General features: G+C 41.4%; 1 protein-coding gene across 1 annotated transcript in view; it reads right to left on the bottom strand.

Moving 5' to 3' along the window:
* Positions 1-25,698, bottom strand: part of RAB40C (RAB40C, member RAS oncogene family) — a 44,814-nt gene that overhangs the window by 13,171 nt on the left and 5,945 nt on the right. Inside the window, exon 3 of the mRNA XM_060786216.2 lies at positions 893-953. Within this exon, the coding sequence (XP_060642199.1) occupies positions 893-953 (61 nt within the window). The remainder of the gene's footprint in view (positions 1-892; positions 954-25,698) is intronic.

Below are 25,698 nucleotides of genomic sequence, written 5' to 3'. Positions count from 1 at the left end.
TTTTTGGACGATGAAGCTAACAGTGAAGGCAGTGTTTTTAAAGGTTTTAATGTATGTATTTTATAATTCTGTTTTAAATGTTTATTGTAATTTTTACATTGTTTTAATTGCATCGAATAGCTGCCTATGTTGTAAAGCCACCTTGAGTCACCTTCGGGTTCGAGAAAGGTGGAGTAGAAATATCGTAAACAAATAAATAATGACAACAACAAAGGCAAGGCAACTAGATAACTTCTCTAGACAGTTCATAGAAGGTGGGACAACTAGGAAACCCCCTCATCTACATAGTATACAGTATACACTCATGATAATGATGATGTACCCTGCTTAGGATAGAAAAACAGTTCAGGAAGGAGGTAGGATTGCATTTCTTTTTCCAGTTTGGACAAGGAAGGGGTCATGGAATGGGGATGTTTGTCACCTTTGGCTTTACACTGGCTCCCTAATAGAGCCAGGTTATTTTCCTTGCCCCCCCCCCTTTCCTGGCCATTCTCATTCAATTCCTCATTTATATTCTTTCCCCTATTTGTACTTGTATAGACCTAGATATTTGAAGATCAGGAATGCAGTTTACCCAATCCCTCATTGTAAGTCCTCAATAAACAAATCCTCTCCTTTTCTTTAGCCCTGCTTAAGTGTGTTTCATCTGTGCATTTGTGAAAAGGAGGAAATTATTTGTCTGTTACTATAATTTTGACTCTCGACTTATCCATAGGCTAAAGAAAAGTCCCTCTTTCGGGTCCCAAACATGCCCTTGACTTATACATGAAGTTGATTTGTACATGAGTATATACAAGAATATTACAAGAAATATATATTTGGGAACATCTCCCCAAAACAAAGTTGATGCCTCTTATCTAATAGACCTATCATGTGAGAAATGCAAACTTACCACAGCTCCAGTTTGACCCTTCTGCCATCTAACAGGATAGTTGTGGTCTTATAGTCAATTCCTGTAATGAAAACAATAGGGCTGTAATCACACAAAAGAAAACAAAAGGGAATCATTACAATTTCGGAATGTAAATCCTGCATTTTTGTTTTATTTATTATGGAGTATTAAAGCACAAGCCTTTGCTCACAGGAGTATCCAATCTAAAATTCAATGAACATGGAAACCAAAATGAAGAAGGGTAAACAGGAAAAAATGAATGAACTCTTAGTCTTAGTCTCATTCCTAATCATTAGTCGATTCACAATAAAAGCATTTCTGTGTAATTCTGCATGAGGTATAACAATAGCTATCAATGTAACTATAAAAACAAGAAATCTAAAAGTGAAACAAGTAGACAAACAGCAGCAACTACGTTGTTGCAACCCACGTGCAAGTAATAGGGTGTGAATGGCAAAGAGTTCCCCTGTAAACCTGATACAGTCCTTCTGAATATACAATTACAGTATCACATTTAATAGAAATGTTTGGGTTTATGTCACATGTTTTAGTAATGTGGTATTAGAATATAGTTACAGTGTACAGAATTCTGTCCTCACTTTCAATATGGTGCATTTTCCGATGCTCTTCCATTCTGGACAAGTTCTATTTGAACATTTCTAAGGCCTCTCTTTCTCTTTGCAAATCCTCTGCAGATGAATCTCAGCTGAACCTGATCTGGGCAAACCTCAATGAAAGCATAAATCTGACTGGGTCCTGTACCTGCACACAAGAGCTTTACATAACATAGTTTTGGTATGCATCACTCAGAAACGCAAGCAATCCTATTGCCTGCTCGAGCCATAATAAAGGCACAATCCAATTCGCAAAAGCAGCTTGTGCCATCTAATAGTGAAGGGCTATTTAAACGACAAACGACAGTCCTATTGACATATTAACTGTGCATCGGTGAACTAGCTACGCTTTCAGAACTTGAGTTTTGCTAACAGCAAGGATACCAAGATATGTCTTACATATCGTGTTATTCCAATAGAAGTGTATTTTCCCCACAACACATCTGTGTCAACAAACTGAATTGCAAGGGGGAAAAAAGTATTGTCCAATCAAAACCCAATGCTGGCATGAGAGTCACAATCCCATAAGCACTTCAACCAACATTAAGTTAAGCACTGCATGTAGCAATGACTCCTGGCAATTCTGCATAATTTAAAACAATGCAACCTTACAGATTACGTTGGACTGCTACTTGTGCCATCACTCTACTTGAGCTGTGTCAGCTCAAGGTACTAGGAGATGCCATCATTTCAGATGTGTTTGAACGAGCAACACACTTCTGACCGGCTGCACTCTGCAAAATTAATTCAGTCCTAAAAACTGAAAAATTACCCTTTATCCAGACCCCCTTGCCCTCAATCTTATTATTAGTCCCAGTTAAAGAGTACCCACTGAGTCAACTGAGCTTGTCGGAATTTTATTTAATGCATTCTATTGATTCAATCCAAAGCTCAACAAAAGATTCACAACAGCAAAGAGAGACACCTTCACAGTAGAATTTTCCTGTCTGAATTAGGCATTCAACTCCATTTACATTTTTGAATGCTGTCTTGGTCCCCTTTCTGCTCTCTTTCCATCCACAGACAAAGATAAATAGGACTTCAAGTGCTAAACTGGTTGTTGTCGTGTAGCAGGTGTTCTGGCTCATAATATTAAATAGATTGTAGGCCTGGGCAATGCATGGTTCTAAATGGTTCTAAAGTACTTACAAAACTAAAGTTCTGGTGGTGAAAATTTCAAAACTCTAACAAGACTCTCAACATTTCATTGTCAATGGCAGTTCCTAATTGGTTCTGTCATAAAAATCGCCAATAATGAAATAATAATTAAATTTTGAATTTTTTGTTAGAGTTCTGAAATTTTCACCATCAGAACTTTAGTTTTGTAAGTACTTTAGAACCATTTAGAACCATGCATTGCCCAGGCCTTTTAACTGTTCTAAATTCATGTTTTTATAGTGGGTTATTGTTTAACAGCACTTCATGCAGTCATGCTGGCCACATGACCTTGGAAGTGTCTACGGACAATGTCAGCTCTTCGGTTTAGAAATGGAGATGAGCACCAACCCCCAGAGTTGGACACGACTGGAGGAAAACCTGACATTATTGTTTAATACTTGTTAATTTTGCTGTGCCACAGGTTGGTCTTGCTATTTTTTTTAACTAACGGTATAAGCTGCCTTGGGTTGCGTATGAAAGAAGTGGGATATATAGGAATTAAACACTCGCTCTGTTAGAGATTTTCCCGGAGCTCTGCACCATGCAAAGCATGTGTTCTAGCACAGTTATGGCCTTCCAGGTATATGAGTTTTAATCTAGCCATACCTTGTGAGAAGCCGGTTATGTTTAGCATGGAGAAGAGACATTTATGATAGCCACATTAAAATATTTGGAAAGATGTCATATTCAAGATGAAGCAGGCTCGTTTTCCACTGCTTCATATGGAGCAGTGGATTCAAACTACAGGAAAAGATATTGCACCTAAACCAGTGTATAATAAAAAAGAAGAAGGCAAATTAGGATTTTCAGCTGATAGACTGATATGCCTGGATATCTCTTTGAACTGTTAGGAACAACCAATGCACAAAAAAACAGCAGAGTTTCAGAAGTGTCATTTCAGTTGCCCAAAAATACATCTGCTCTCCCTTAAAACATCTTGGTCTCCCATTCAGATAGGTTTCTCCATCTCCTATGGCTGCTCTGCATTCTTTCACTCACAAACCCTTTAAACTTGTATGAAGTGTTGCAATTTTAATTTCAGGATTGCATATTGCCACTGTAATCCTATTACAAAAGGGGACCACAACAATACATCTTTTCATTATAGAATCATAGAATCATATAGTTGGAAGAGACCTCGTGGGCCATCCAGTCCAACCCCTGCCAAGAAGTAGGAAAATTGCATTCAAAACATCTCCAAGGTAATAAGAGTTCACTTCTGAAAGTATCGGACTTGTTCAGGCAAGTCCATTGGGCAGAACAGAGCAGAAGTGTCCAAAGGTTTGTTCTATTCATAGAGCAGACGCGACCTTCAAGGCTCAACACTGTGCCGCTAGGTGGCACCACGACCTAAAGGCTTTTGGAAGAGTCCTTTGCACAGCTCCTTAACTGCCTGCCCGCATCAGTGGGAACTGCTGATATTTTCCTCAACAGACTGCATACATTAAAAGAACAGGCATGTTAAACACCCATATATACTATTCGATCAGTCTTTTTCTCTCCATTTTTTCTGATTTGATCTTAGTCCTATCTTTATTTTTACTCTGCTGGCTTTGTAATGAGGTGCTGCTGTGTGCTTTCATTGTTTCCAACTTACAGGAACCCTAAAACAAGGTTTTATTGACAATATTGGGGGGGGGGGGGAATAATCATTATACATATGTATACACAGTGAATAAAAGTGAAAATATGTATGTGTGTGTGTGTCTGGGCTATCCACTTACACACACAAGCTCCTGCCTCCACAAACAGCTATAGCTCCCTCTACTTAGGAGACACCAAATGTCCCTCCAATGACACTGAGTGCCGTAAACATGTCCAAGAACCCTGCCAATGTCCTCCACAAACATACTGCCCACCACCCAAGTGAAGGCTTTCATTCTGAGTCAATTTCATCCTAGATTTTATGTTTTTCCTCCATCACAGACATCCCACTGTTTCTTACTCTCTCCATTGGTGTGGAATTTACATGACCCCACCCACTGCCTATCCCTTAACCCTTTCCTGTTATTTTCTTTGGCACACAGCAAACAGAGGAATCGATCAGCAACTGAACATACTACAGAGGGTTGGGGATCACCATGATTTATACGAGTTGTAGGTACTGGGATGTATAGTTCACTTGCAATCTAAGAGCACTCTGAACGTCACCAAAGATGTAATTGGGCCACACTTGGCATGAAGACCCCCCATGACCACCAAAAAATACTGGAGGTCTTTGGGGGGAATTCACCTTGATTTGGGGGAGTTGAAGTTCATCTACATCAAGAGAGTACTGTGAACCCAAACACTGATGGATCTGGACCAAACTTGGCACACAAACCTGATATGCTGAAATTTGATTACTGGGAGAGTTTTGGGGGTGAACTACAACTTCTTTTTGGGAGTTGTAGTTCACCCACAACCAGAAACACTGTGACCTCCACCGATGATGGACCTGGGCCAAACTTGGCACACAGAATCCGCATTACTAACTCAACCTACTGGAATGGTTTGAGGGGACTGACTCACCATAGCGGGAGTTGTAGTTTACCTTGCAGTCAGAGAGCACACTGAATCCCAGCAATGATGCATCTAGAGCAAACATGCCCAACATAACAAACTTTAAGTACTGATGGAGCTTTTCGGGATTAAACTGACGTGATGTGAGTTGCAGTTCACCCACAACCTTATGTATTTTGGACAATTAAAAATGACTTTTTCAAATAACCCAGGCAACACCGGATGCCCAAGCTAGTTCCTTAATAAAGGAAGGAAATGAAGTAAAAGGAGAAAAAAATCAACTTTAACATTTTTTTCTGACAAGAGTACCAAGTTGTCCTTCTGGATCTACATTAGTTTCTTTAATCTTCTTCTATTGTCCCTTCTTCTTTTTTCCTCTCTTTCAAATTTGCAGAGTAAATATTCCTTCTCCTTATTTTAGCAATTAACTTATTCAAACTCTGTTTCTTTTACTCTTAATGGCAGTCAACTATATACATGTCTTAAAGTTAATTTCATTTGTTAATATATTAGTAATGCACATGTAAATATTTATTATAATTATCTATCATTCATATAGGATATAAACATAGTAAATCTTTTATAAGCATATATATCTACAGTATCAAGCTTCTAGAAGTTGTACACTTTTCTATTTTAATTCAAAATATTAACTCAACAATTTTCTTCTAAAAAAACCAAAAACTCCACCCCTCTATGTCTCTGATGATACAACAGACTTATGTATAGAACTAATTAACTAACATGTGAATTGCGGAGACAATTCACATATTATATCCTCTTATGGTACTTCTTTTCACCCTTTTGAAAACAAAATAAAACATATTTATTTAAAAAGAGAGAGAGATTTGTTCAGAGGGGATTTGCCATCCTCTGAAACCGAGAAATAATGGCAGGTCCAAGGTTATCCACAGAGTTTTCATGGAAAAGAAGGAATTTGTACCTTGGTCTCCAGTGTTATAGTCCAGTACTGAAACCATTATAACACACTGGCTCCCTTCCTTGAGAGACTCTATACTAATGACTTAGTAACATGAACAAAGATAGACACTTCCGACTGCACCAGATGTTATGCAACTCCATGTTATATATTTGCACTGGGAAATTTTACTGTATTGGACTATAACATTACAAACTGAATGTTGAAAAAATCAAGTTTACACATTCAGTTATCTGGATGTGCTCACTGTCAGCCAGCAACAAACAAGTCACATTAGACCTCAATGCTGAAGAGCAGACCTACACAATATGGTCCTTCAAGAGAAACACAAGGTATCAGCCACTAAGCATGGCTACCAGAGGCTTGAATATTTTGCAGTCCCCAACAGGAAAAAGGGGAAACATATCAAGTCCAAAATGGGCCATTCTAAATAACTGGCCTGCTGTATTCAGCTTAATGGATCACAAACCACACAGGTCTTGGACCAAGATTTGTATGAAGAATCACCACTGTCACCTAAAGAAACTCTCTTACCTTTGCTTTTTCACAGAAACAAAGCTAAAGAATCAGAAAAATAAATAAAGGTTGTCCCTTAGGAATCCACTAAAGTTTTTGCTTGCCAGATGCTCTGTTGTGGCAACTGCATTACTACAGGAGAAAAAAGGAAGGAAGATAAAGCTTTGCATTCAACAGCAAGGATGTCATCTATACCCGCTTGGAATGGATTCACTAGTAAACCAGGAGAACGGGTCTGGGCAGTTTTGAGCTTGGAATGCATTCCAACTCTCTTCTCTAGTCACGCTAAAATTAAAAGTGTCGTTTTTCTAAAAGCATGAGCTTCTTTGAAGCCCTTTGTGCTCACTGTTGTTTACCAACATGCATCAACATGCATCTGAAATAAAGCAAAAACTGATGGGCTATGTAATACCCTGTAGCCTTAGAGGTTATGATGCTGTAAAAAAACCACAACCATCTCTATTCTTGGCAATCCTATTTATTTATTTGTGGTAGTTGTATACCGCCTTTCTCAGCCCCAATGGGGACTCAGGGCGGTTCACAGTGTTGGCAACAATTCAATGCCATCAATAAAAAAACGGTATAGAATATCAAAATTGACCCTCCCCTGACAAAACATTAAACATTATTAAACACATTACATAAAATAACATCACATATCACACAAAGACATAGCTATTGTCCATAAACAGTCCTGGGTCAGTCTTCCAGATGGGTACAGATGAACAAACAACAAAGAAGTACCTGAAGACAATGCCATTGGCTCTCTGTATCTGCAGGTTCTGCACCCACAGATTCTACTAATCCGAACTGAAAAATCCTCATGCACACAGAGCATTACACTGATATGTATGCTTAACTTCCCATAAATTCCTGCCATCTTTCTGGCACTTGTTTGTCTTGACTATAATGACACTAAAATCCACAAAATGATAATTACTTGCTTTTACAGTCCATTTATGGTGCATTTTGACCAATTCAAGATCAATTATCTCCCAAAACCAACACACATGGTAGAAAAAGCGATGTGATTACTTATTGTATTTTAGCCTTCCTGAAGTTGAAGTGGATCTAATGTACAGCAATCATCCCTTGCTCTGAAATGTGCCTCTTTCAGTTGTCACTGAAATCCACTTTTGTTTCCTCAATTTGCAGGCCTAGTTATCTCCGGCACAATCTACAATATTTTTTCTTATTACATGCCTTTCTTGCAAATGGCACAGATTTTGTTTTTGAGAGACTGTCGTAATTTATGCAGTATTTTCTAAAAGCAAGCACCTTTAGAAAAACAGATGCTAATCTGACTAACTGACTTCACACAACCCACTATTTTTATTCTACCACTAGTAACCACAAAGCTGTTAAGTAAATTGTGAATAAGTAGATGAATTTTGAAACAGATAAGACACAGTTTAGGACAGACAATTTCACCAAGTTAGTAAGGAGCGACACATTTTCCTATTTGGGATTTAACAAGCCCACTAACCTGCTAGTCTAAGTAAGAGGTATGGATTTAGCTTTACCAAAACTATCATACTGGATGCGGAAAGAAAGGGGAAAGAGACAGGAGGAAAGTATACAACGAGATCACTATTTCCTCACCAATTTCCCACTCTGAAGCTATATTTCAGATGGTCATTTCAATGCAATTTCCTACATGACAGCATTTATTCTGCACGGAAATGGATGCTACAACATACAGGCTATAAGAGGATGTTTATTCCCTACAGACTTTGAAGCAGGATTTTCGTGGCACAACAGGAAGCTGCTGCTGCAGGAAATTGGACACACAGATTTACTACTTTATTGAGAGATATGGTTTAATGAAACTTCAAGGTTTCTAATTACAGCAGTCCCCAAGACAGTTTAGTAATTCTCTTTATAGTTAATTTTTCCTTCATGAGGTGCCATGAATTATGGAATGGAAGCCAACGAGGAAGGAAGGAAGTCTGTCTGCCATCCCCATTATTCACGTGCTCATTTTACCCTAATAGTAATGGTATATTCACACCTGTTAAAATTTGGGAACAATGAATATACACAATGGGCGATATTTGACAAGTAAGAAAAGATATTGTCAGTGTCTGATCAGATGTTCCAATATTCATTACAAGGCACATATTTGTTACAACAGAAACTAGAACAAAGAAAAATATGACAGCTGCACTCTAGAAGGCTATAGAGCAGTGGTTCTCAACATGTGGGTCCCCAGGTGTTTTGGCCTAAAACTCCCAGAAATCCCAGCCAGTTTACCCGCTGCTTTTCAGAAGCAGCACAAGGGAGAACTGGCAAGGTCTCCTCAAAATGAAGAAGTTTGACTATCTCAAGTAAAATTCCAGAGGAATGGAGTCTCTTGTTCCTAAATATGGTGGGTTCATCTATTATCTTCTTCTATAAAATAGAGAAGAAAGATGTTCTCAAGCCCCTTATACACTGCCATACAAAGTCCAGATTATCTGCTTTGAACCAGATTATATGGCAGTGTTGTTGTTGTTCATTCGTTCAGTTGCTTCCAACTCTTCGTGACCTCATGGACCAGCCACGCCAGAGCTCCCCGTCGGCCGACACCACCCACAGCTCCTTCAGAGTTAAGCCACTCACTTCAAGGATACCATCCATCCATCTTGCCCTTTGTCGCTCCCTCTTCCTTTTTTCTTCCACTTTCCCCAGCATCATTGTCTTCTCTAAGCTTTCCTGTCTTCTCATGATGTGGTCAAAGTACTTCATCTTGGCCTCTAATATTCTTCCTTCCAATGAGCAGTCGGGCTTTATTTCCTGAAGTATGGACTGGTTGGATCTTCTTGCGGTCCAGGCACTCTCAGAATTTTTCTCCAACACCACTGTTCAAAAGCATCTATCTTCCTTCGCTCAGCCTTCCCTATGGTCCAGCTCTCCCATCCGTAGGTTACTACGGGGAATACTATTGCTTTAACTATGCGGATCTTCGTTGCCAGTGTGATGTCTCTACTCTTCACTATTTTATCGAGATTGGTCATTGCTCTCCTCCCAAGAAGTAAGTGTCTTCTGATTTCCTGGCTGCGTATGGCAGTGTTGTTGTTAATTCGTTCAGGTGTTTCCGACTCTTCGTGACCTCATGGACCCGCCCAGTATGGCAGTGTAGACTCATATAATGCAGTTCAAAGCAGATAATGTGGATTATCAGATTTGATAATCTGGATTATACGACAGTGTAGAAGGGGCCTCACTTTGCCTGTTCCAGTGCTCCTGTGTCCCGGTTTGGTGGAGGGGAGGTGGGTATAAACAGTAAAAATAAATCATAAGGGGCAAAGGGAGAAGAGCAAATCACAGGCCACTTACTACAATGCGGTCTGAGCCCTGCCACATGCACAGTGGAGGACCTTCTCACAGCCACAACTGAGGCCCTTGAAGTGGTCAGCTTGTGGTCAAAGGAAATTTAGTATAATGCCAAGCTTTAAACTTTGTTTGTGGTTTTCCTATTATAACTGTATCCTCAATTCACTTCTGATACGCTAAATAAATAACTATAGGGGCAAAGGGGGTATTAGAGGACAGATGTGGGCTGCTTTGGGAATACATGGGCAATTCCAACATAATACGGAGCATAATACGAATCTCCCAATTCTTCTTTGTCACTGAGAAGAATAGTTGGGAAATAACCAAAATACTTTCGCTGCACCATCCAGCTGCTGGGCACATCCTGAGAATTCTTCATAAAGATTGCAGCTGCTTGGAAATGTTTCAGCCTTCCAGCTGTAAAACTAAAAGACAAGTGACTCAAGTTCTTTAATTTCCCCCCTAATACCAGATGGTTGGAGAAGAAGGGGTTAAACAGCCTCATCTGCACTGCTCTCTTACATAATTCTCCCCAAAGGCTCCTTCATCACCTTCCACTGCTTGCATGCCACACAGGCATTCAGCCCCATTTGGGGCTCACAACTGCTTAGGGCAATGTGCAGCATCCAGAGGACTATATTTCAGGCACAAAAGCCATTTAATACTTTCTCCCTCACCCTAGGTCATACACAGAATGCTGGTGGCCCGGCTTTTCTTTCTAGAAGCTCTATGCTGCCAGAGAAAGATCTAACATCCCCTCCAATAACAAATCCTCTTCAATGCCCCGAATCTCTGGGAAGAACCACCTTAGCGCATATGCCTGTAGCTCAGAGAAGCCTAAGTCTCCATATGTGCCCCTGTGCTCTTTGGGGTTTCAAACTGAGGATGCAGATGATAACATAATTCTGAATGAGAAAGATATATTATTATTATTTATTAAACTTTATTTGTACCCCGCTAGCATCTCCCGAAGGACTCGATGCGGCTTACAAAGGCCAAGGCCTCAATACACAACATAACAATACACTTAAAGCAAATTAAAAACAATTAAAGCAGTATTAAAACAACAAAAACCACAAGCAATAAACAATACATCAAACAAGATAAAACTGGGCCGGGCCAGAGTAAAGGGTACAGGATTAAAAAGTGCTGATGTGACAGGTGATATGTAAGGATTATAGGGCAAGTGCAGTGTGCAGTGTGCGGCAGTCTTAATTCTAATAAAGTGCATTTGGGACTTGGTATTGGAGATTTCCTAATCGGGAAAGGCACATCAGAACAGCCAGGTCTTCAAGTTCTTTCTGAAGACTGCCAATGTAGGGGCCTGTCTAAGATCTTTGGGGAGAGTGTTCCAGAGACGGGGGGCCACCACAGAAAAGGCCCTGTCTCATGTCCCCACCAAACGTGCTTGCGATGCCGGTGGGATCACGAGCAGGGCCTCTCCAGATGAACGTAGTGAGCGTGTGGGTTCATAGACGGAGATGCGGTCACGCAGGTAGGCTGGTCCCAAACCGTTCAGGGCTTTGTAGGTAAGCACCTGCACCTTAAATTGGGCTCGGAAGATAAATGGCAGCCAGTGGAGCTCCTTGAACAGGAGGGTTGACCTCTCTCTGTAGGGAGCACCAGTTAACATCCTGGCCGCTGCTCGTTGGACAAGTTGGAATTTCCGAGCCGTTTTCAAGGGCAGCCCCACGTAGAGCGCATTACAGTAATCCAACCTAGAGGTGACCAAGGCATGGACCACTCCGGCCAGATCAGCCTTCGCGAGGTACGGTCGCAGTTGGCGCACGAGTCTTAGTTGTGCGAAAGCCCTCCCAGACACCGCCGACGCCTGAGCCTCAAGCGTGAGCGATGAATCCAAGAGGACTCCCAGACTGTGGACCTGTGGTTTCAGGGGGAGTGTAACCCCATCCAACACAGGTTGCCACCCTATACCCCGGTCAGGTTTACAATCGACCAGGAGGACCTCTGTCTTGTCGGGATTGATCTTCAGCTTGTTCCTCCTCATCCAGATAGACACAGCAGCCAGGCACTCGTCCAGCACCCGAGAGGCCTCCTTGGAATTGGGTGGAAATGAGTAGTAGAGTTGTGTGTCATCTGCGTAGAGATGGCACCTAACTCCAAAACTCCGGATGACCTCTCCCAGCGGTTTCATGTAGATGTTAAAAAGCATGGGAGACAGAATGGAGCCTTGCGGGACCCCACAGGTCAAGGGCCAGGGGTCTGAGCAGGCGTCTCCCAGCTATTGATGTTGGGGAACTAGGGGACAAGGCACTCTTAGGACCCTTCCACACAGCCATATAACCCAGAATATCAAGGCAGAAAATCCCACAATATCTGCTTTCAACTGGGTTGCTTTGCTTTAGGCGATTCCTCGTAGCTCAAGGATGATGGTCCTCCAAGCGTAGTGCCTTGGCGGTGGGCCCGTAAGTGGATGTGGCCCTATTCTTGATCCGCATGTTCTCCCGCAGTGAGAATATTGGTTTCCAGGTGGAAGGTGGTCCCGGTCAGGGTTGGCTTGATGCACCTTCCTTGTGATTAATTTCTCCCTTTTGCCCTCCGTTCATGCCTCTTCGAATTCTGCAGCACTGCTGGTCATAGCTGACCTCAAGTTAGAGTGCTCAAGAGCTAGGACTTCCCAGTTCTTGGTGTCTATGCCACGGTTTTTAAAGTTGGCTTTAAGCCCATCTTTAAATCTCTTTTCCTGTCCACTAACACTACGTTTCCCATACTTGAGTTCAGAGTATAGTAACTGCTTTGGTAGACGTTGATCGGGCATTTGGACAATGTGGCCAGGACAGTGGAGTTGATGGCATAGGACCATCACTTCAATGATGGTGGTCTTTGATTCTTTCAGAATGCTGACATTTGTCTGCCTGTCTTCCCAAGAGATTTGCAGGATTTTTTGGAGGCAACACTGAACTGGGTTATCTGAGTCCACACTACCATATATTCCAGCTCAAAGCAGATCGTGTGGGATTTTTTTCCAGCTGTGTGGAAGGGGCCTTAGATAGACATTAGGAACTGTGCTAATGTACTGGATTTTAAGTCTACATCATAACACAGTTGTAGCAATCAAACTGTTAAATGTACTTCTGAGTTATCTGAAAAATATGCCTGGGTGTTGTAGTTCACCCACAACCACATCGTGAACTACATTGATGATGGACCTAGACCAAACTTGGTACACAGAACCCCCATGACTAACTCAACCTACTGGAGGGGTTTGAGGGGACTGACTTACCGTAATGAGAGTTGTAGTTTACCCTGCAGTCAGGGAGCACACTGAACCCCACCGATGATGCATCTAGAGCAAACTTGCCCAACACAACAAACTTTAAGTACTGATGGAGTTTCTCGGGGTTAACCTGGCATGATGTGAGTTGTAGTTCACCCACAACTTCATCATTTTGTACAATTTAAAATAACCTGGGCAAAGCTGGGTACCCAAGCTAGTTTTAATAATAAAGCTAAAATACTATAAAAGACATGATTGTATCCTATTGTCTACATCTCTTTGATAATAACGTTTGAATTCTCATGAAAGCATCCTGCAAACATAACTTCCCTCTTATTGCCAAGGAGGGAAAATAAATCCAATAAAAATGACATAGACAGGAAAAAGGGACATTATTATGGAAGCTTGACTCTGACAGTAGACTGAACAAGAGATACTGTGCACATGTTAGCCTTCAAATCTGTGACATCTGAAAGTCAGCAACTGATCATTAAATCTGCCACATTGCCACAATGTATTTAGTTCTTTCTTACTAGTCACACAATGTGATTTGTCAGATCATTTATTTCATGGCTACACATGGTGATTTAATATTCACATGGTGATTTTTTTGTAATCAGGTCAAGGAATAACATGAACAAGAACACACTTTGAGTCACCTGAGGGCTGAGAAAAGCGGTATAGAAATAAAATAAATAAATAAATAAATTTTGGAAGCCCCTAATTTCAAGATCAGTTGAACCCACAGAATCCAACATCAAAAAATAATTCGGTAACATAAATAAAATGCATTCTATACTTCGCAGGGATGTTTGTTTGGTTGGGAAGATGCCTAACGATCACATTTTAATTGTTTTACATTTCTATGGATAATTTTTCAGATCTTTGAGGTTTTGCAAGAATATTAAAATCCCTGAGGGATTTTTCTCATTTGCCTGTATCTTCAAAGGTCCTCACATTTTCCCTGGCTTTGGTAAGTGCCCAAACCTAAAATAGAGACAAACTGCTGCTCTGAAGCAGGCACAGGCATTTTTCCAGCCTCATGAATCTCACCAAAACAAAATATGCACTCATCAGCAGAGAGGGCAATTGTGGCTCCCTGGTTTGTAGATTTCAACCATGTTTTTCTACCTCGGCAGTAACCCCAAAACTAAGTACGGAATCATAAATGTAGACTTGCATTTATTGCATTCTTACATGACTGAAAACAGCCATATACTGAAACAGAACCAATCTAAAGGATTCTTTACAAATAATAATATTTGTATACCGCCCTATCTCCCCAAAGGGACTCAGGGCGATTTCCAACATACAGTGTTCCCTCGCTACTTTGCAGTTTGCTTTTTGCGGACTCACTGTTTCATGGTTTTTCAAAAAATATTTATTTTAAATATACAAGTAGCGAGGGAACACTGTATACCCGTTACCTGTGAGGACCCCCACGCGGATTTGGTGGTCGTGGTTGGTTAAAATCATCCCCTCCAATACCATGTTTCCCAGCGCAGTCACCAGAAGGCGAGTGTGAGCAGGGAAGGAGGAGGGGAGGGAGAGCCAGGCGCATAAGGAGGAGAACACCTGTAGTGTAGAAATAATGCAATTTGACACAACTTGAACTGCCTTGGCTTAATGCTACAGAATCCTGGGAGTCATAGTTGCTAAAAAGTGCTGGTTCTTCTGCCAACTGCATCTTCCATGATTGTACAGCATTGAGCCATAGCTGTTACACAGGAATCAAAGTGCGTTGTTTCTCCAGAGTAGATGCTGCCACAGACTTGCGTTGCACAGAGCAGAAGAACAGCTCTTGCATTGCCCCAGGAATGAGAGGAGGGGGCAAGCCAGGAACCCCTTGGCGGTGACATAGTTGCATAGGAAGTGATGTTTACTTGCTTCCTGGAAACCAGAAGCATCGTCCTGGTTGGCGGAGGCGGCGGGCTGCGAGGGAGGCATGTGTGTGGCTGGCGAAGAGCCCTGTCCTTCCTGGAGCTTAGCTGAAGTGGCACGAGCAAGGGGCACAGAGAGGGCCATCAAGGCAGCTTCCCCTGGGGCTTCTTCCTTGGGCAGCTTCAGCAAGGGGAGGGGAGAGGGAGGGAGGAAGAGGAGAAGAAAGAAAAGGCAAAGCGACTGAGTGAGTGAGAGAGAGGGGGAGGGGAGAGAGGAGTGGGCAGAGCCACTCCTAGGAGGGGGTGGTCCTGTGCCTTGCATGTGCTGAGGCAGTATATATATAGTGTCCCTACTTCATGGATTTTCACTTATTGTGGGTGGTCCTGGAATGTAATACCCGCGATAAGTAAGGGAACACTGTATAAGGAAAACAGTCAATTGCCGGAAAGAGAACCATACAAATTACATCAGAATAAACACATTTGACAATATAACACAACCTAATTTAACTTAACAAACAAAATAGTAACAACTAAAAGCATAATAAAATACCAAAATCCTGTTAAACACTCACACACACACAAATTAAAACCCAAATCCTTGAACTCCTACAACTCCTAACAACCTCAGGCCCCTTCCTTTCTTTCCTTTCCTTTCCGCTTAAGTGGCTGAGGGAGAAAAGGAAGGAGCCTGAAGCTGTTAGGAATTGTGGGAGTTGAAGTCCAAAACACCCAGAGGGCCCAAGTTTGCCCATTCCTGGTGTACCTGAACCCATGGTTTCCGTGCAACTTAACTTTAGAGAGCTACAGTTAAGTCATTTTCTCTTAACAGTAGTAATACAGAAGATGTAGCCTTAGAAGCTTTGACACAAGAGCATTTTATTGGTGGATTCCTGCACTGGCTAGATGGGTCTTAGAAAACCTTTGAACTCTGATTCTCTAACTAACAGAATGGTGCGACCCAACCCAATTGTAAAACTAGATTAGGTATAGCTTCAGAAAAACACTGCTTCCGCAAAAAATACCTTAAGAAGGTAATAAAAAGCACAACGAAAGGTTCAAGACGTGGAAATTAGGTGTCAGCTCAAGATTCTTTAGCTGTTATGTCAAACCGATGCAAACAAAATGGGAGATAAGCATTTGCCTTTGTATCAATCCTCTTTAGACATTGTGGGGGATCAATAATCATTCTTTACTAACATGCCAAGGGACAGCACCACATGTATGCCAGTTGGCTACAACTGGAAATGCACTACTGCTCAGCAGCTGTCCAAGGATGCATCAGTTGAAGCAGCATTGCTTTAGATAAGAGAAAAAACACTTATTGGCAAACTCTGTAATGTTCCACGAAAACATTCCTTGATTAATTTCACAGCTATCTGACAGCTAGTGAGAATTGTATTTGCAACATTTTGCCCAGTTTCATTATATGTTTGAATGCTGAAATAGCCTTACAATTAGATGTTTGTGTATATCATAGAATCAAAGTAATGGAGAAGGCACCAAAGGCCATCCAGTCCAACCTTATTCTAACATGTAGAAATACAAGCATTCCCAACAAATGGCCTCCATACTCTATTATAATAAGTTAGCTATTATAAGTTATTGATGTTGTTTTACTTATTGTTTGATTTAATTTGTTTTGGTTCTGTTTTACTGTGGCATTTAATGTTTGCCACTTTTGTTTGGAAACAACTCTGACCCCCACCGGGGAGATAGGGTGGGTTACAAATAAAGATTATTATTATTATTATTATTATTATTATTATTATTATTATTATTATTATTTGAAACACAACAAGATGAGTCCACAGCAAACAAGAACGGTATCCTTGGCTTTCAGTGAAAAGGAGTAGTAGAGTTGGATGTTATCAACATAAATTTGACACCAAACTCCAAAACTCCGGATGATCTCTCCCAGCAGTTTCATCTAAATGTTAAACAGCATGGGGGACAGAATTGAACCCTGAGAGATCCCACAATTTATAAAATTACTCAGCAAGATCACAAAAATAAATAGATTGCACCTATCTGTAAATGCTGAAGATGCCATGGGTTCAGAAAAGGAGAGGAAGTTTTAAGAGATGTGAAATTGTTAGGAAAAATGAAATATATGCAATAGATACTCCATCAAATCGAGCCTTGTTTATTGCTCTCACAATTTGCAAAGCATAACTGAGCATACAAAATTGTAATATTTTACATATTTATGCCACTTAGAGAAGTGCCACTCATGTTTATGCAAATAACCCATTTTGTTTAGTAGAACTTTCTGCTACCTCAAATGTAAGCGAAGGGGGAAATATGAAAAAAGACACATTTTATAGAAAGGGCAGTAGTGACTGTTTTATAAACTCTTCTTATAAAAACAGCAGAGGCACTAGGTGCAGAATAGTATCTTTGTTAGCAAATTTGTTGGCAATATGAAAAAATATTATTCTCTAATGCCATACATTTTACATAAGAACAATACTGAAAATAATTGACTACACATTTTGGTTTGTGGGAGCCCCTGATGGTACAGTGGGTTAAAGCCCTAAGCTGCTGAACTTGCTGACCAAAAGGTCACAGGTTCGAATCCAGTGAGCGGCATGAGCTCCCACTGTTAGACCCAGCTTTTGCCAACCTAGCAGTTCGAAAATATGCAAATGTAAGTAGATCAATAGGTGCTGCTCTGGCGGGAAGGTAACAGCGTTCCATGCAGTCATGCCAGCCACATAACCTCGAAGGTGTCTACGGACAACGCTGGCTCTTTGGCTTAGAAATGGAGATGAGCACCAACCCCTAGAGTAGGACACTCTGTGAGTGGAAAACCTTTACCTTTGGTTTGTAAAACAGATCTAAAAAAAAACTATTCACTTACTCTAAAAGAAAAAAAATGAAGTTTTCACAAAATTCCTTAGAATTTCATTTTGGGGGGAAAAAAGTCTAAAGAGAATATCAGAGGCCTTTATATTTGTATTCCCTGCCCACTGTGTTAATTCTTACAGGAGGCAATTAATATTACAGCGGTTACCTCCATAATGACGTGAGAGCATGCTCCTAGTCATTAGCATGGAATTTTATGTTTATGTTTGAAGAATTGTACAGAGAAGAGAATGATTTCACATGACTCATGTCTCAACTATGCAAACCAACAGAATGCAAATCCACATGAAAAAGAAAAAAAAGGCCAATGTTTGAAATAAACATTTTAGAAGGTTAGAACCTATTTTTCACAACTGACATTAAAGTTTCAAAACGTCCTGTGTCTATGTACCTGTCAAATCACTTACATTTACAGTGATCTCACGTTTATCCACTATGACACTTCTTAGTGGAATGATGTGTTACATGTCTTTTCCAAATTTACAGGGCATTCTAAGTGCTATTTACACTGAATTCGCATCTAAATGATCTTAAGAAGAGTATTAACAAGGATCTAGAAAGCACAAGATATTTATCTTAGAGAAATGTATTCACATTTGAAATGAAAGTGCTCCCACAGAACAATAAATGTAGAAAGCATAGACTCAATCCACATGTAACCACACATTAATAGTCTAACTGCTGTGCATACAGTAGGTACCAACTTCAATCCTTGGAGCTTTCAGGTAAAGCAAATGCCACTTAGAGGAATCTAACACTGATCTCAACAATTACATTGCTTATAGAATCATAGAATACTACAGTTGGAAGAGACCTCGTGGACCATCCAGTCCAACCCCATTCTATCAAGAAACAGGGAAATAGCATTCAAAGCACCCCGGACAGATGGCCATCTAGCCTCTATTTAAAAGTCTCCAAAGAAGGAGCCTCAACCACATTCCATCACAGAAAGTTTCACTGTTAAACAGCTCTCCTTACAGTTAGGAAGTTCTTCCTAATGTTCGGGTGGAATCTCCTTTCCTGTAGTTTGAAGCCATTGCGCCATTGCATCCTAGTGTCCAGGACAGCAGAAAACAATTTTTTTATTTAAAACCTTTATATCCCGATCTTCTCAACCTCCTCGGAGGGACTCAGACCGGATAGGGTCTGCTCCCTCCTGCCTATGACTTCCCCTCACATCTTTATCCATGGCCCTCATCATGTCTTCTCTCAGCCTTCTCTGAAAGCTAAACATGCCCAGCTCTTGAAACCACTCCTCATAGGGCTTGTTCTCCAGACCCTTGATCATTTTAGTCACCCTCCCCTGGACACATTCCAACTTGTCAACATCTCCCTTAAGTTGTGGTGCCTAGAACTGGATGCAATGTGATTCCAGTTGTGGTCAGTCCAAGGCAGAATAGAGGGGTAGCATGACTTCCCTGGATCTAGACCAGGCATCCTCAAACCGTGGCCCTCCAGCTGTTTGGCCCTTCAACTCCCAGAATTCCTGACAATTGAACAAGCTTGTTAGGGCTTTTGGGAGTTGGAGGTCCAAACATCTGGAGGGTCGCAGTTTGAGGATGCCTGAGCTAGACACTAGACTCAAATTTATGCAGGCCAAAATCACATTGGCTTTTTTAGCTGCTGCATGACATTGTTGGTTCATGTTTAACTTGTTCCCCACGAGGACTCCAAGACCTTTTTCACATGTACTGCTGTCGAGCCAGGCGTCCCTCATTCTGTATCTTTGCATTTCATTTTTTCTGCCTAAGTGGAGTATCATGCATTTGTCTCTGTTGAACTTCATTTTGTTAGTTTTGGCCAATCATCCCTCTAATCTCTTAAGATCATTTTGAATTCCGCTCCTCTCTTTTGGAGTATTGCCTCTCCCTCCCAATTTGGTGTTGTCTGCAAACTTGTTGATTATGCCTTCTAACCCTTCATTTAAGTCATCTACTACAGAACTGGGCCCAGGACGGAACCCTGCTTATGGCACACCACTCGTCACTTCTTTCCAGGATGAAGAAGAAGCATTGGGGAGAATCACCCTCTGAGTTTGTACGCTTAACCAATTGCAGATCCACTTAACTGTAGTTTTGCCTAGCCCACATTTGACTAGTTTCCTTGCCAGAAGGTCATGGGAGACCTTGTCCAAGAAAGGCCTTGCTGTAATCCAGAAGCACTCCATTCATGGTGTTCCTTGCATCTACTCATCTTGTAACTATATAAAAAAAGAGATCAGATTATTCTGACATGACTTGTTTTTGATAAATCCATGCTGGCTATTAGTGATGATTGCATTCATTTCTAAGTGTTTGCAGACCACGTCCTTAATCATCTTTTCCAGAATCTTGCCTGGTACTGACGTAAGGCTGACTGGATGATAATTGTTTGGGTCATCCTTTTTTCCCTTCTTGAAGATAGATAGAGACCACATTTTCCCTCCTCCAATCTGCTGGGACTTGTCCCATTCTCTGAGAACTCTCAAAGACTATTGCCTGTGGCTCCAAATGACTTCCACGAGTTCCTTCAATACTCTTGAATGTAGTTGATCCAGCCCTGGGGCCTTGAATTCGTTTAGAGCGGCTATGTACTCCTGGACGACTTGTTCTCTGTTTGGGGTTGGATTTCCTTCATCCACTCCATGTTGCTGAGGTTGAGGACGGCTTTCTTTTTGTGCTTGATTCTGTATAAGGCAGATTCCTGTGCTTGTAGCACTGGTCTCTTAGTATACAACAGCACTAACCCGGATAGACCGGGGGGGGGGGGGGGGCGCTTCAACTCTGCGTATGGGGAAGGCATTATGATCCTGCTTCTCTGCTAATGTTTTGCAGATGCTGAACCCATAGGCTATACTGTTACTTGCGTCTGATGTCAAATACTCCAGAGAAGAGATGGTTTCGCATGACTCATTTCTTTACTATGCAAACCAATAGAGCATCACTCCAAAAGGAACAAACTAGACATGAAGTACTGCAGTAGCCAGATTTGAAATTACAGGGTTTGATTCATGCCATATCATGCCGTTCTGTCTAATGTGCAACTTGCCTCCAATTGAAGACCACATCTGAATCCGCACATGGGCAGAAAGGCCTTCACATCAAGGATGGACTGGGTATTTAGGGAATAAAGTCTCTTCTACTACATTATTTTCCAGCTCCTCACTAAAAGAGATAATCTACAGCCATGGGATGCAAGCTGAGTATGGTGGTTTTTCTCCCAGAGCATTACTTGTGAAGAAGCAAGAGCTCTCAGCCAGGAGAGAAAACACAACACAATATGTTGAATGTGAAGACAGCAGAGCAAGTTCAAGAAAGTGAGCACTGTCTTAATGCAACTAGAAAGTTTCACATTACACAGCTGCGTCCCTGGGCAACAAATAACAATTGCTATTCACTCCCACAAAGAGATGAATCCTTAGGTGCCTAATTACTGAGTTTCCACTTGTAATTCAGTAACCTTACAGGTCCTAGTAACTCTAATATTAGAGGATTCTATCAACTAAGCTTGAGCAAAGATACAATAGAAACATGATATACCATAAGAGAAATCCTTTAGACTCTAGGAAGCATTTTCTACCAAATATGCCAATAATATGCCTTATGTTGTTTTCATGGTTTATTGCAACAAGGTAACAACAACACTAAAGAATGAAAAATGTCCCAATTTCTAGATGTTTCTTATTTTTTAGCAACTTAGGGCTCTTTATCCCAGGATCTGATCCCAGATTATTTGCTTTGAACTGGAATATATGTGTCCCCACTGCCAGACAACCTGGGATAAACAGATAACCTGGGATTGGAACCTGGGATATCAGGGCAGTGTAGAAGGGACCCTAGTTTCCGTACAAAACCTTCTATCAAATGCAGGCAGGTAGAAAGATGTCAGGATATGCTTTTTTTTAAAAGTGTATTGCCTTTCCTAAATAGATCATCAATATGACTGTGATCAGTTCCATGCATGCAATTCTCCAAACATGCTCACAATTGACTTGAAATTGGAGTTATTTAATGGGGAAAGCAAACTATATGAAAGATTACAAAAGATGGCGTAACAGAGCATCTGGTTACAATAGGGAATAGAATGTGTTTAGCAGTTTCTGGGCTTTGCGCAAGAGCTTTGGCATGATGTTTCAATTTTGTGGTTTGGAAGCATGACGGACTACTTCAAGTCAGAAAACAAAATATACAATTTCACCACCAGACTTCCAATTCGAAGACAGAAGCACTGATCAGACAGAAAGACTAACTGAAAATCAATAAATAGAACCATAGAGTTGGAAGAGACCTGGTGGGTCATCCAGTCCAACCCCATTTCTGCCAAGAAGCAGGAAAATTGCATTCAATGCACCCCCAACAGATGGCCATCCAGCCTCTACTTAAAAGCCTCCAGAGAAGGAGCCTCCATCACACTCCGGGGAAGAGAGAGAGTTCCAGAGGTGGAATCTCCTTTTCTGCAGTCTGAAGACATTGTTCCGCGTGCTAGTCTCCAGAGCAGCAGAAAACAAGCTTGCTTCCTCCTTTCTATGACTTCCCCTCACATCTTGATACATGGTCCTCATCATGTCTCCTCTCAGCCTTCTCATCTGCAGGCTAAACATGCCCACCTCTTTAAGCCGCTCCTCATAGGGTTTATTCTCCAGACCTTCGATCATTTTAGTCACCCACCTCTGGACACAATGAGTCAACATCTTCCTGCAACTGCGGTGCCCAGAATTGGACACAGTGTGATTCCGGGTGTGATCTAAGTCAGAACAGAGGGGTAGCTGACTTCCCTGGATCTAGACACTATTTATTTATTTATTTACATCACTTATATCCCGCCCATATCAGCCCGCAGGCGACTCAGGGCGGTCTACATCGGCACAATTCGATGCCATCAATACAATGCAACAGCAAAAAACAATTAAGTGCATTTAGACAAAAAAGACAGTGCAATAACAATTTAAAAAAAGAGCTATATCCTCTCATTCCAATCCTCATCCGTTTCATCGTCTTGGCGTTCCTGGGTCATTCTCCATCTCAAGCTTGACTATCTATTCCGGGGTTCTGAATGCTTGCTCGAAGAGCCAGGTTTTTACTTTCTTCCGAAAAGTCAGGAGGGAGGGGGCTGATTTAATATCCCTAGGCAGGGAGTTCCACAGCCGAGGGGCCACCACAGAGAAGGCCCTGTCCCTCGTCCCCGCCAAGCATGCTTGCGAAGCAGACGGGATCGAGAGCAGGGCCTCCTCAGATGATCTTAAGTTCCTGGAGGGTTCGTAGGAAGAGATGCGTTTGGATAGGTAGGCTCGGCCGGAACCGTTTAGGGCTTTATAGGCTAAAGCCAGCACTTTGAATTGAGCCTGGTAGCAAACTGGCAGCCAGTGGAGCTGGCGCAACAGAGGAGTTGTGTGCTCCCTGAGCGCCGCTCCTGTTAGCAACCTGGCTGCCACACGCTGGACCATTTGAAGCTTCCGGGCCATCTTCAAAGGCAACCCCACGTAGAGCGCGTTGCAGTAATCTATGTGGGATGTAACCAGAGCGTGGACTACCATGGCCAAGTCAGACTTCCCAAGGTACGGGCGCAGCTGGCACACAAGTTTTAATTGTGCAAATGCTCCCCTGGTCACCGCCGAAACCTGGGGTTCCTAGACTCCTATTTACGCAGGCCAAAATCCCATTGGCTTTTTTAGCTGCTGCATGACATTGTTAGCTCTTGTTCACCTTCCTGTCCATGAGGACTCCAAGGTCTTTTTCACATGTATTGCTATTAAGCCAGGCATCCCCCATTCTGTATCTCTGTGTTTCATTTTTTTCTGCCTAAGTAGAGTATCTTGTATTTGTCTCAGTTGAACTTCATTTTGTTAGCAGCTAATAAGTACAAATCAGTTATCTTATTAGGTCACTAGCATATTTTGCCCAGCAACCCAAAATCTCTGGGAAACCCCAAAACTGGGTATAAGGGCAATGTCCTCTCTTGCCACTGCTGTTTTAGCAAATGTCTGGATACAGAATATAGCCCTTTTGTCCAGCAGTCCATAACCATATCCTTCAGGAATTTCTCCAACGCTCTTTTAAAACAACTTAAATTGGTAGCCATCAACATATTTATAAGAATACACATATACTGATGACATGTCCAAATGTGTTTAACACATTCAGGTGAGTATGGAATGAAATACAGTTGCATCAAGAATTTAAGCTCCAGTGAAGGACTGACAACGTGAAGTTAAGAGGCTCAAATCCGTAGAACAGAATGTGGCATTGTTACACACAAACACAACTGTCATCCAAAACAAATTAGTTTTTTGGATATTTCCAAAATATGAGCATTAACTATTATTATCGAGAGCATTTCCCTAAGCACTGAGCCAATACCACACCCCTAAAAGCAACCAGTCAGGCGCTGGGCACACATCTTTAAATAGCAACTACTGAGGAAAACATTATGAGGAGATAAGGGCATTTAAGTAGTTGTTTGTGTTAGAGGAGAAAGAGCTGTATGCACTTAAAGAGGTAAGAAATTTGCCAACTGACAATGCATTCCAATTCCTGATGAATCAGTAGTGATATATACCTGAATTGAAAGTAGAACACCTCCTGTTGAATTATAGCAGTGGTCCCCAACCTTTTGTTTGACCAAGGACCACTTTGACCAGGGACCAGTCTTCAACATTAGTACCAAGAGGGTTACAAATCAGTTTTTGGTCAATTTCGGATTCAATTTGGTTACTTGGGATGCTGATTCAGAAAACTGCATTAGATAGACCACATCAGCTCTAGCTTTTGATACAGAACATATGCCATCCAGTAGTCAGCCTCTCTTCCCAACATTCCCGTTGCCTCGGAAGTATAAAAGGGTTTCACAAGACCAATCACTCTTGTTGCCACATAGTTTTGAGGCAACAGGGTAGTAATGGTGAGGCCATGGGCCATATTTTCATTCTTGCAGACCACAGGTTGGGAATCACTGAATTACAAAGAAGCTGCAGGTTCCCAGTTCCTACTCAAAGTAGGACATTAAATCCATTTTTAAAGGCTTGTAAAGAATATTTTTATGAGACAAGCCTTTTGTTCTTTCCGATTTTAATGCCATTGACTTGACTGGTGATCTTTCTAGTTGATTTTGATTTTATACAATGTGCATAAATGTTACTGTCTTTGTCAAAAGATCTTATTAACAGGAGGATGCTTGTACCTTTAAGAAAAAAAGTAATCTCTGTAATCTAGAAATGTTTCATGGCGCTAGCATTCGGTTTTGCCCTCACTCCCAACTAAATGCAAGCCAACACAATCCTGCCTTCTTCTCTCATGCCTTTACTTCCAAAGACAGTATTAGCGCCCTTCCAGACAGGCCCTATAGTCCAGAATCTGAGCCCATGTTTTCTGCTTGAAACTGGATTGTATGAGTCTCCACTGCCAAATTATCTGGGATAAACAGAAAATCTAGGATTAGATCCTGGGATATAGGGCCTGTCTGGAAGGGCCCCTAGACAGCTACTTTGAGTCCCTTTTGGGGAGATAAAACGGGATATAATAATAATAATAATAATAATAATAATAATAATAATAGGAATACTTTTGTAGTAATGGTCAGCAAAGGTTGTGAGTCCCTAGAAATCAAATCACTATCAAATTCACAAGCTTAAACTTCAAGAAATGACAACAGAGCCACTGTTTAAACGTAGATCTAATGGATGGGGTGATTTTATATTTAGAGCAAGAGAGGCACATGGATGCTGATTCCTCCTACTAGTTAACTCTCTGGTTTTTTTTTTTTTACTTGCTTTTCTGCGTGTTTTTCTCTTCAGCTTACAA

This window comes from Anolis sagrei, chromosome X (assembly GCF_037176765.1).
Source record: "Anolis sagrei isolate rAnoSag1 chromosome X, rAnoSag1.mat, whole genome shotgun sequence".
NCBI lineage: Eukaryota > Metazoa > Chordata > Lepidosauria > Squamata > Dactyloidae > Anolis > Anolis sagrei.
Note: the sequence above shows the minus strand (reverse complement) of the source record. Positions and strands in the feature narration are given on the sequence as shown.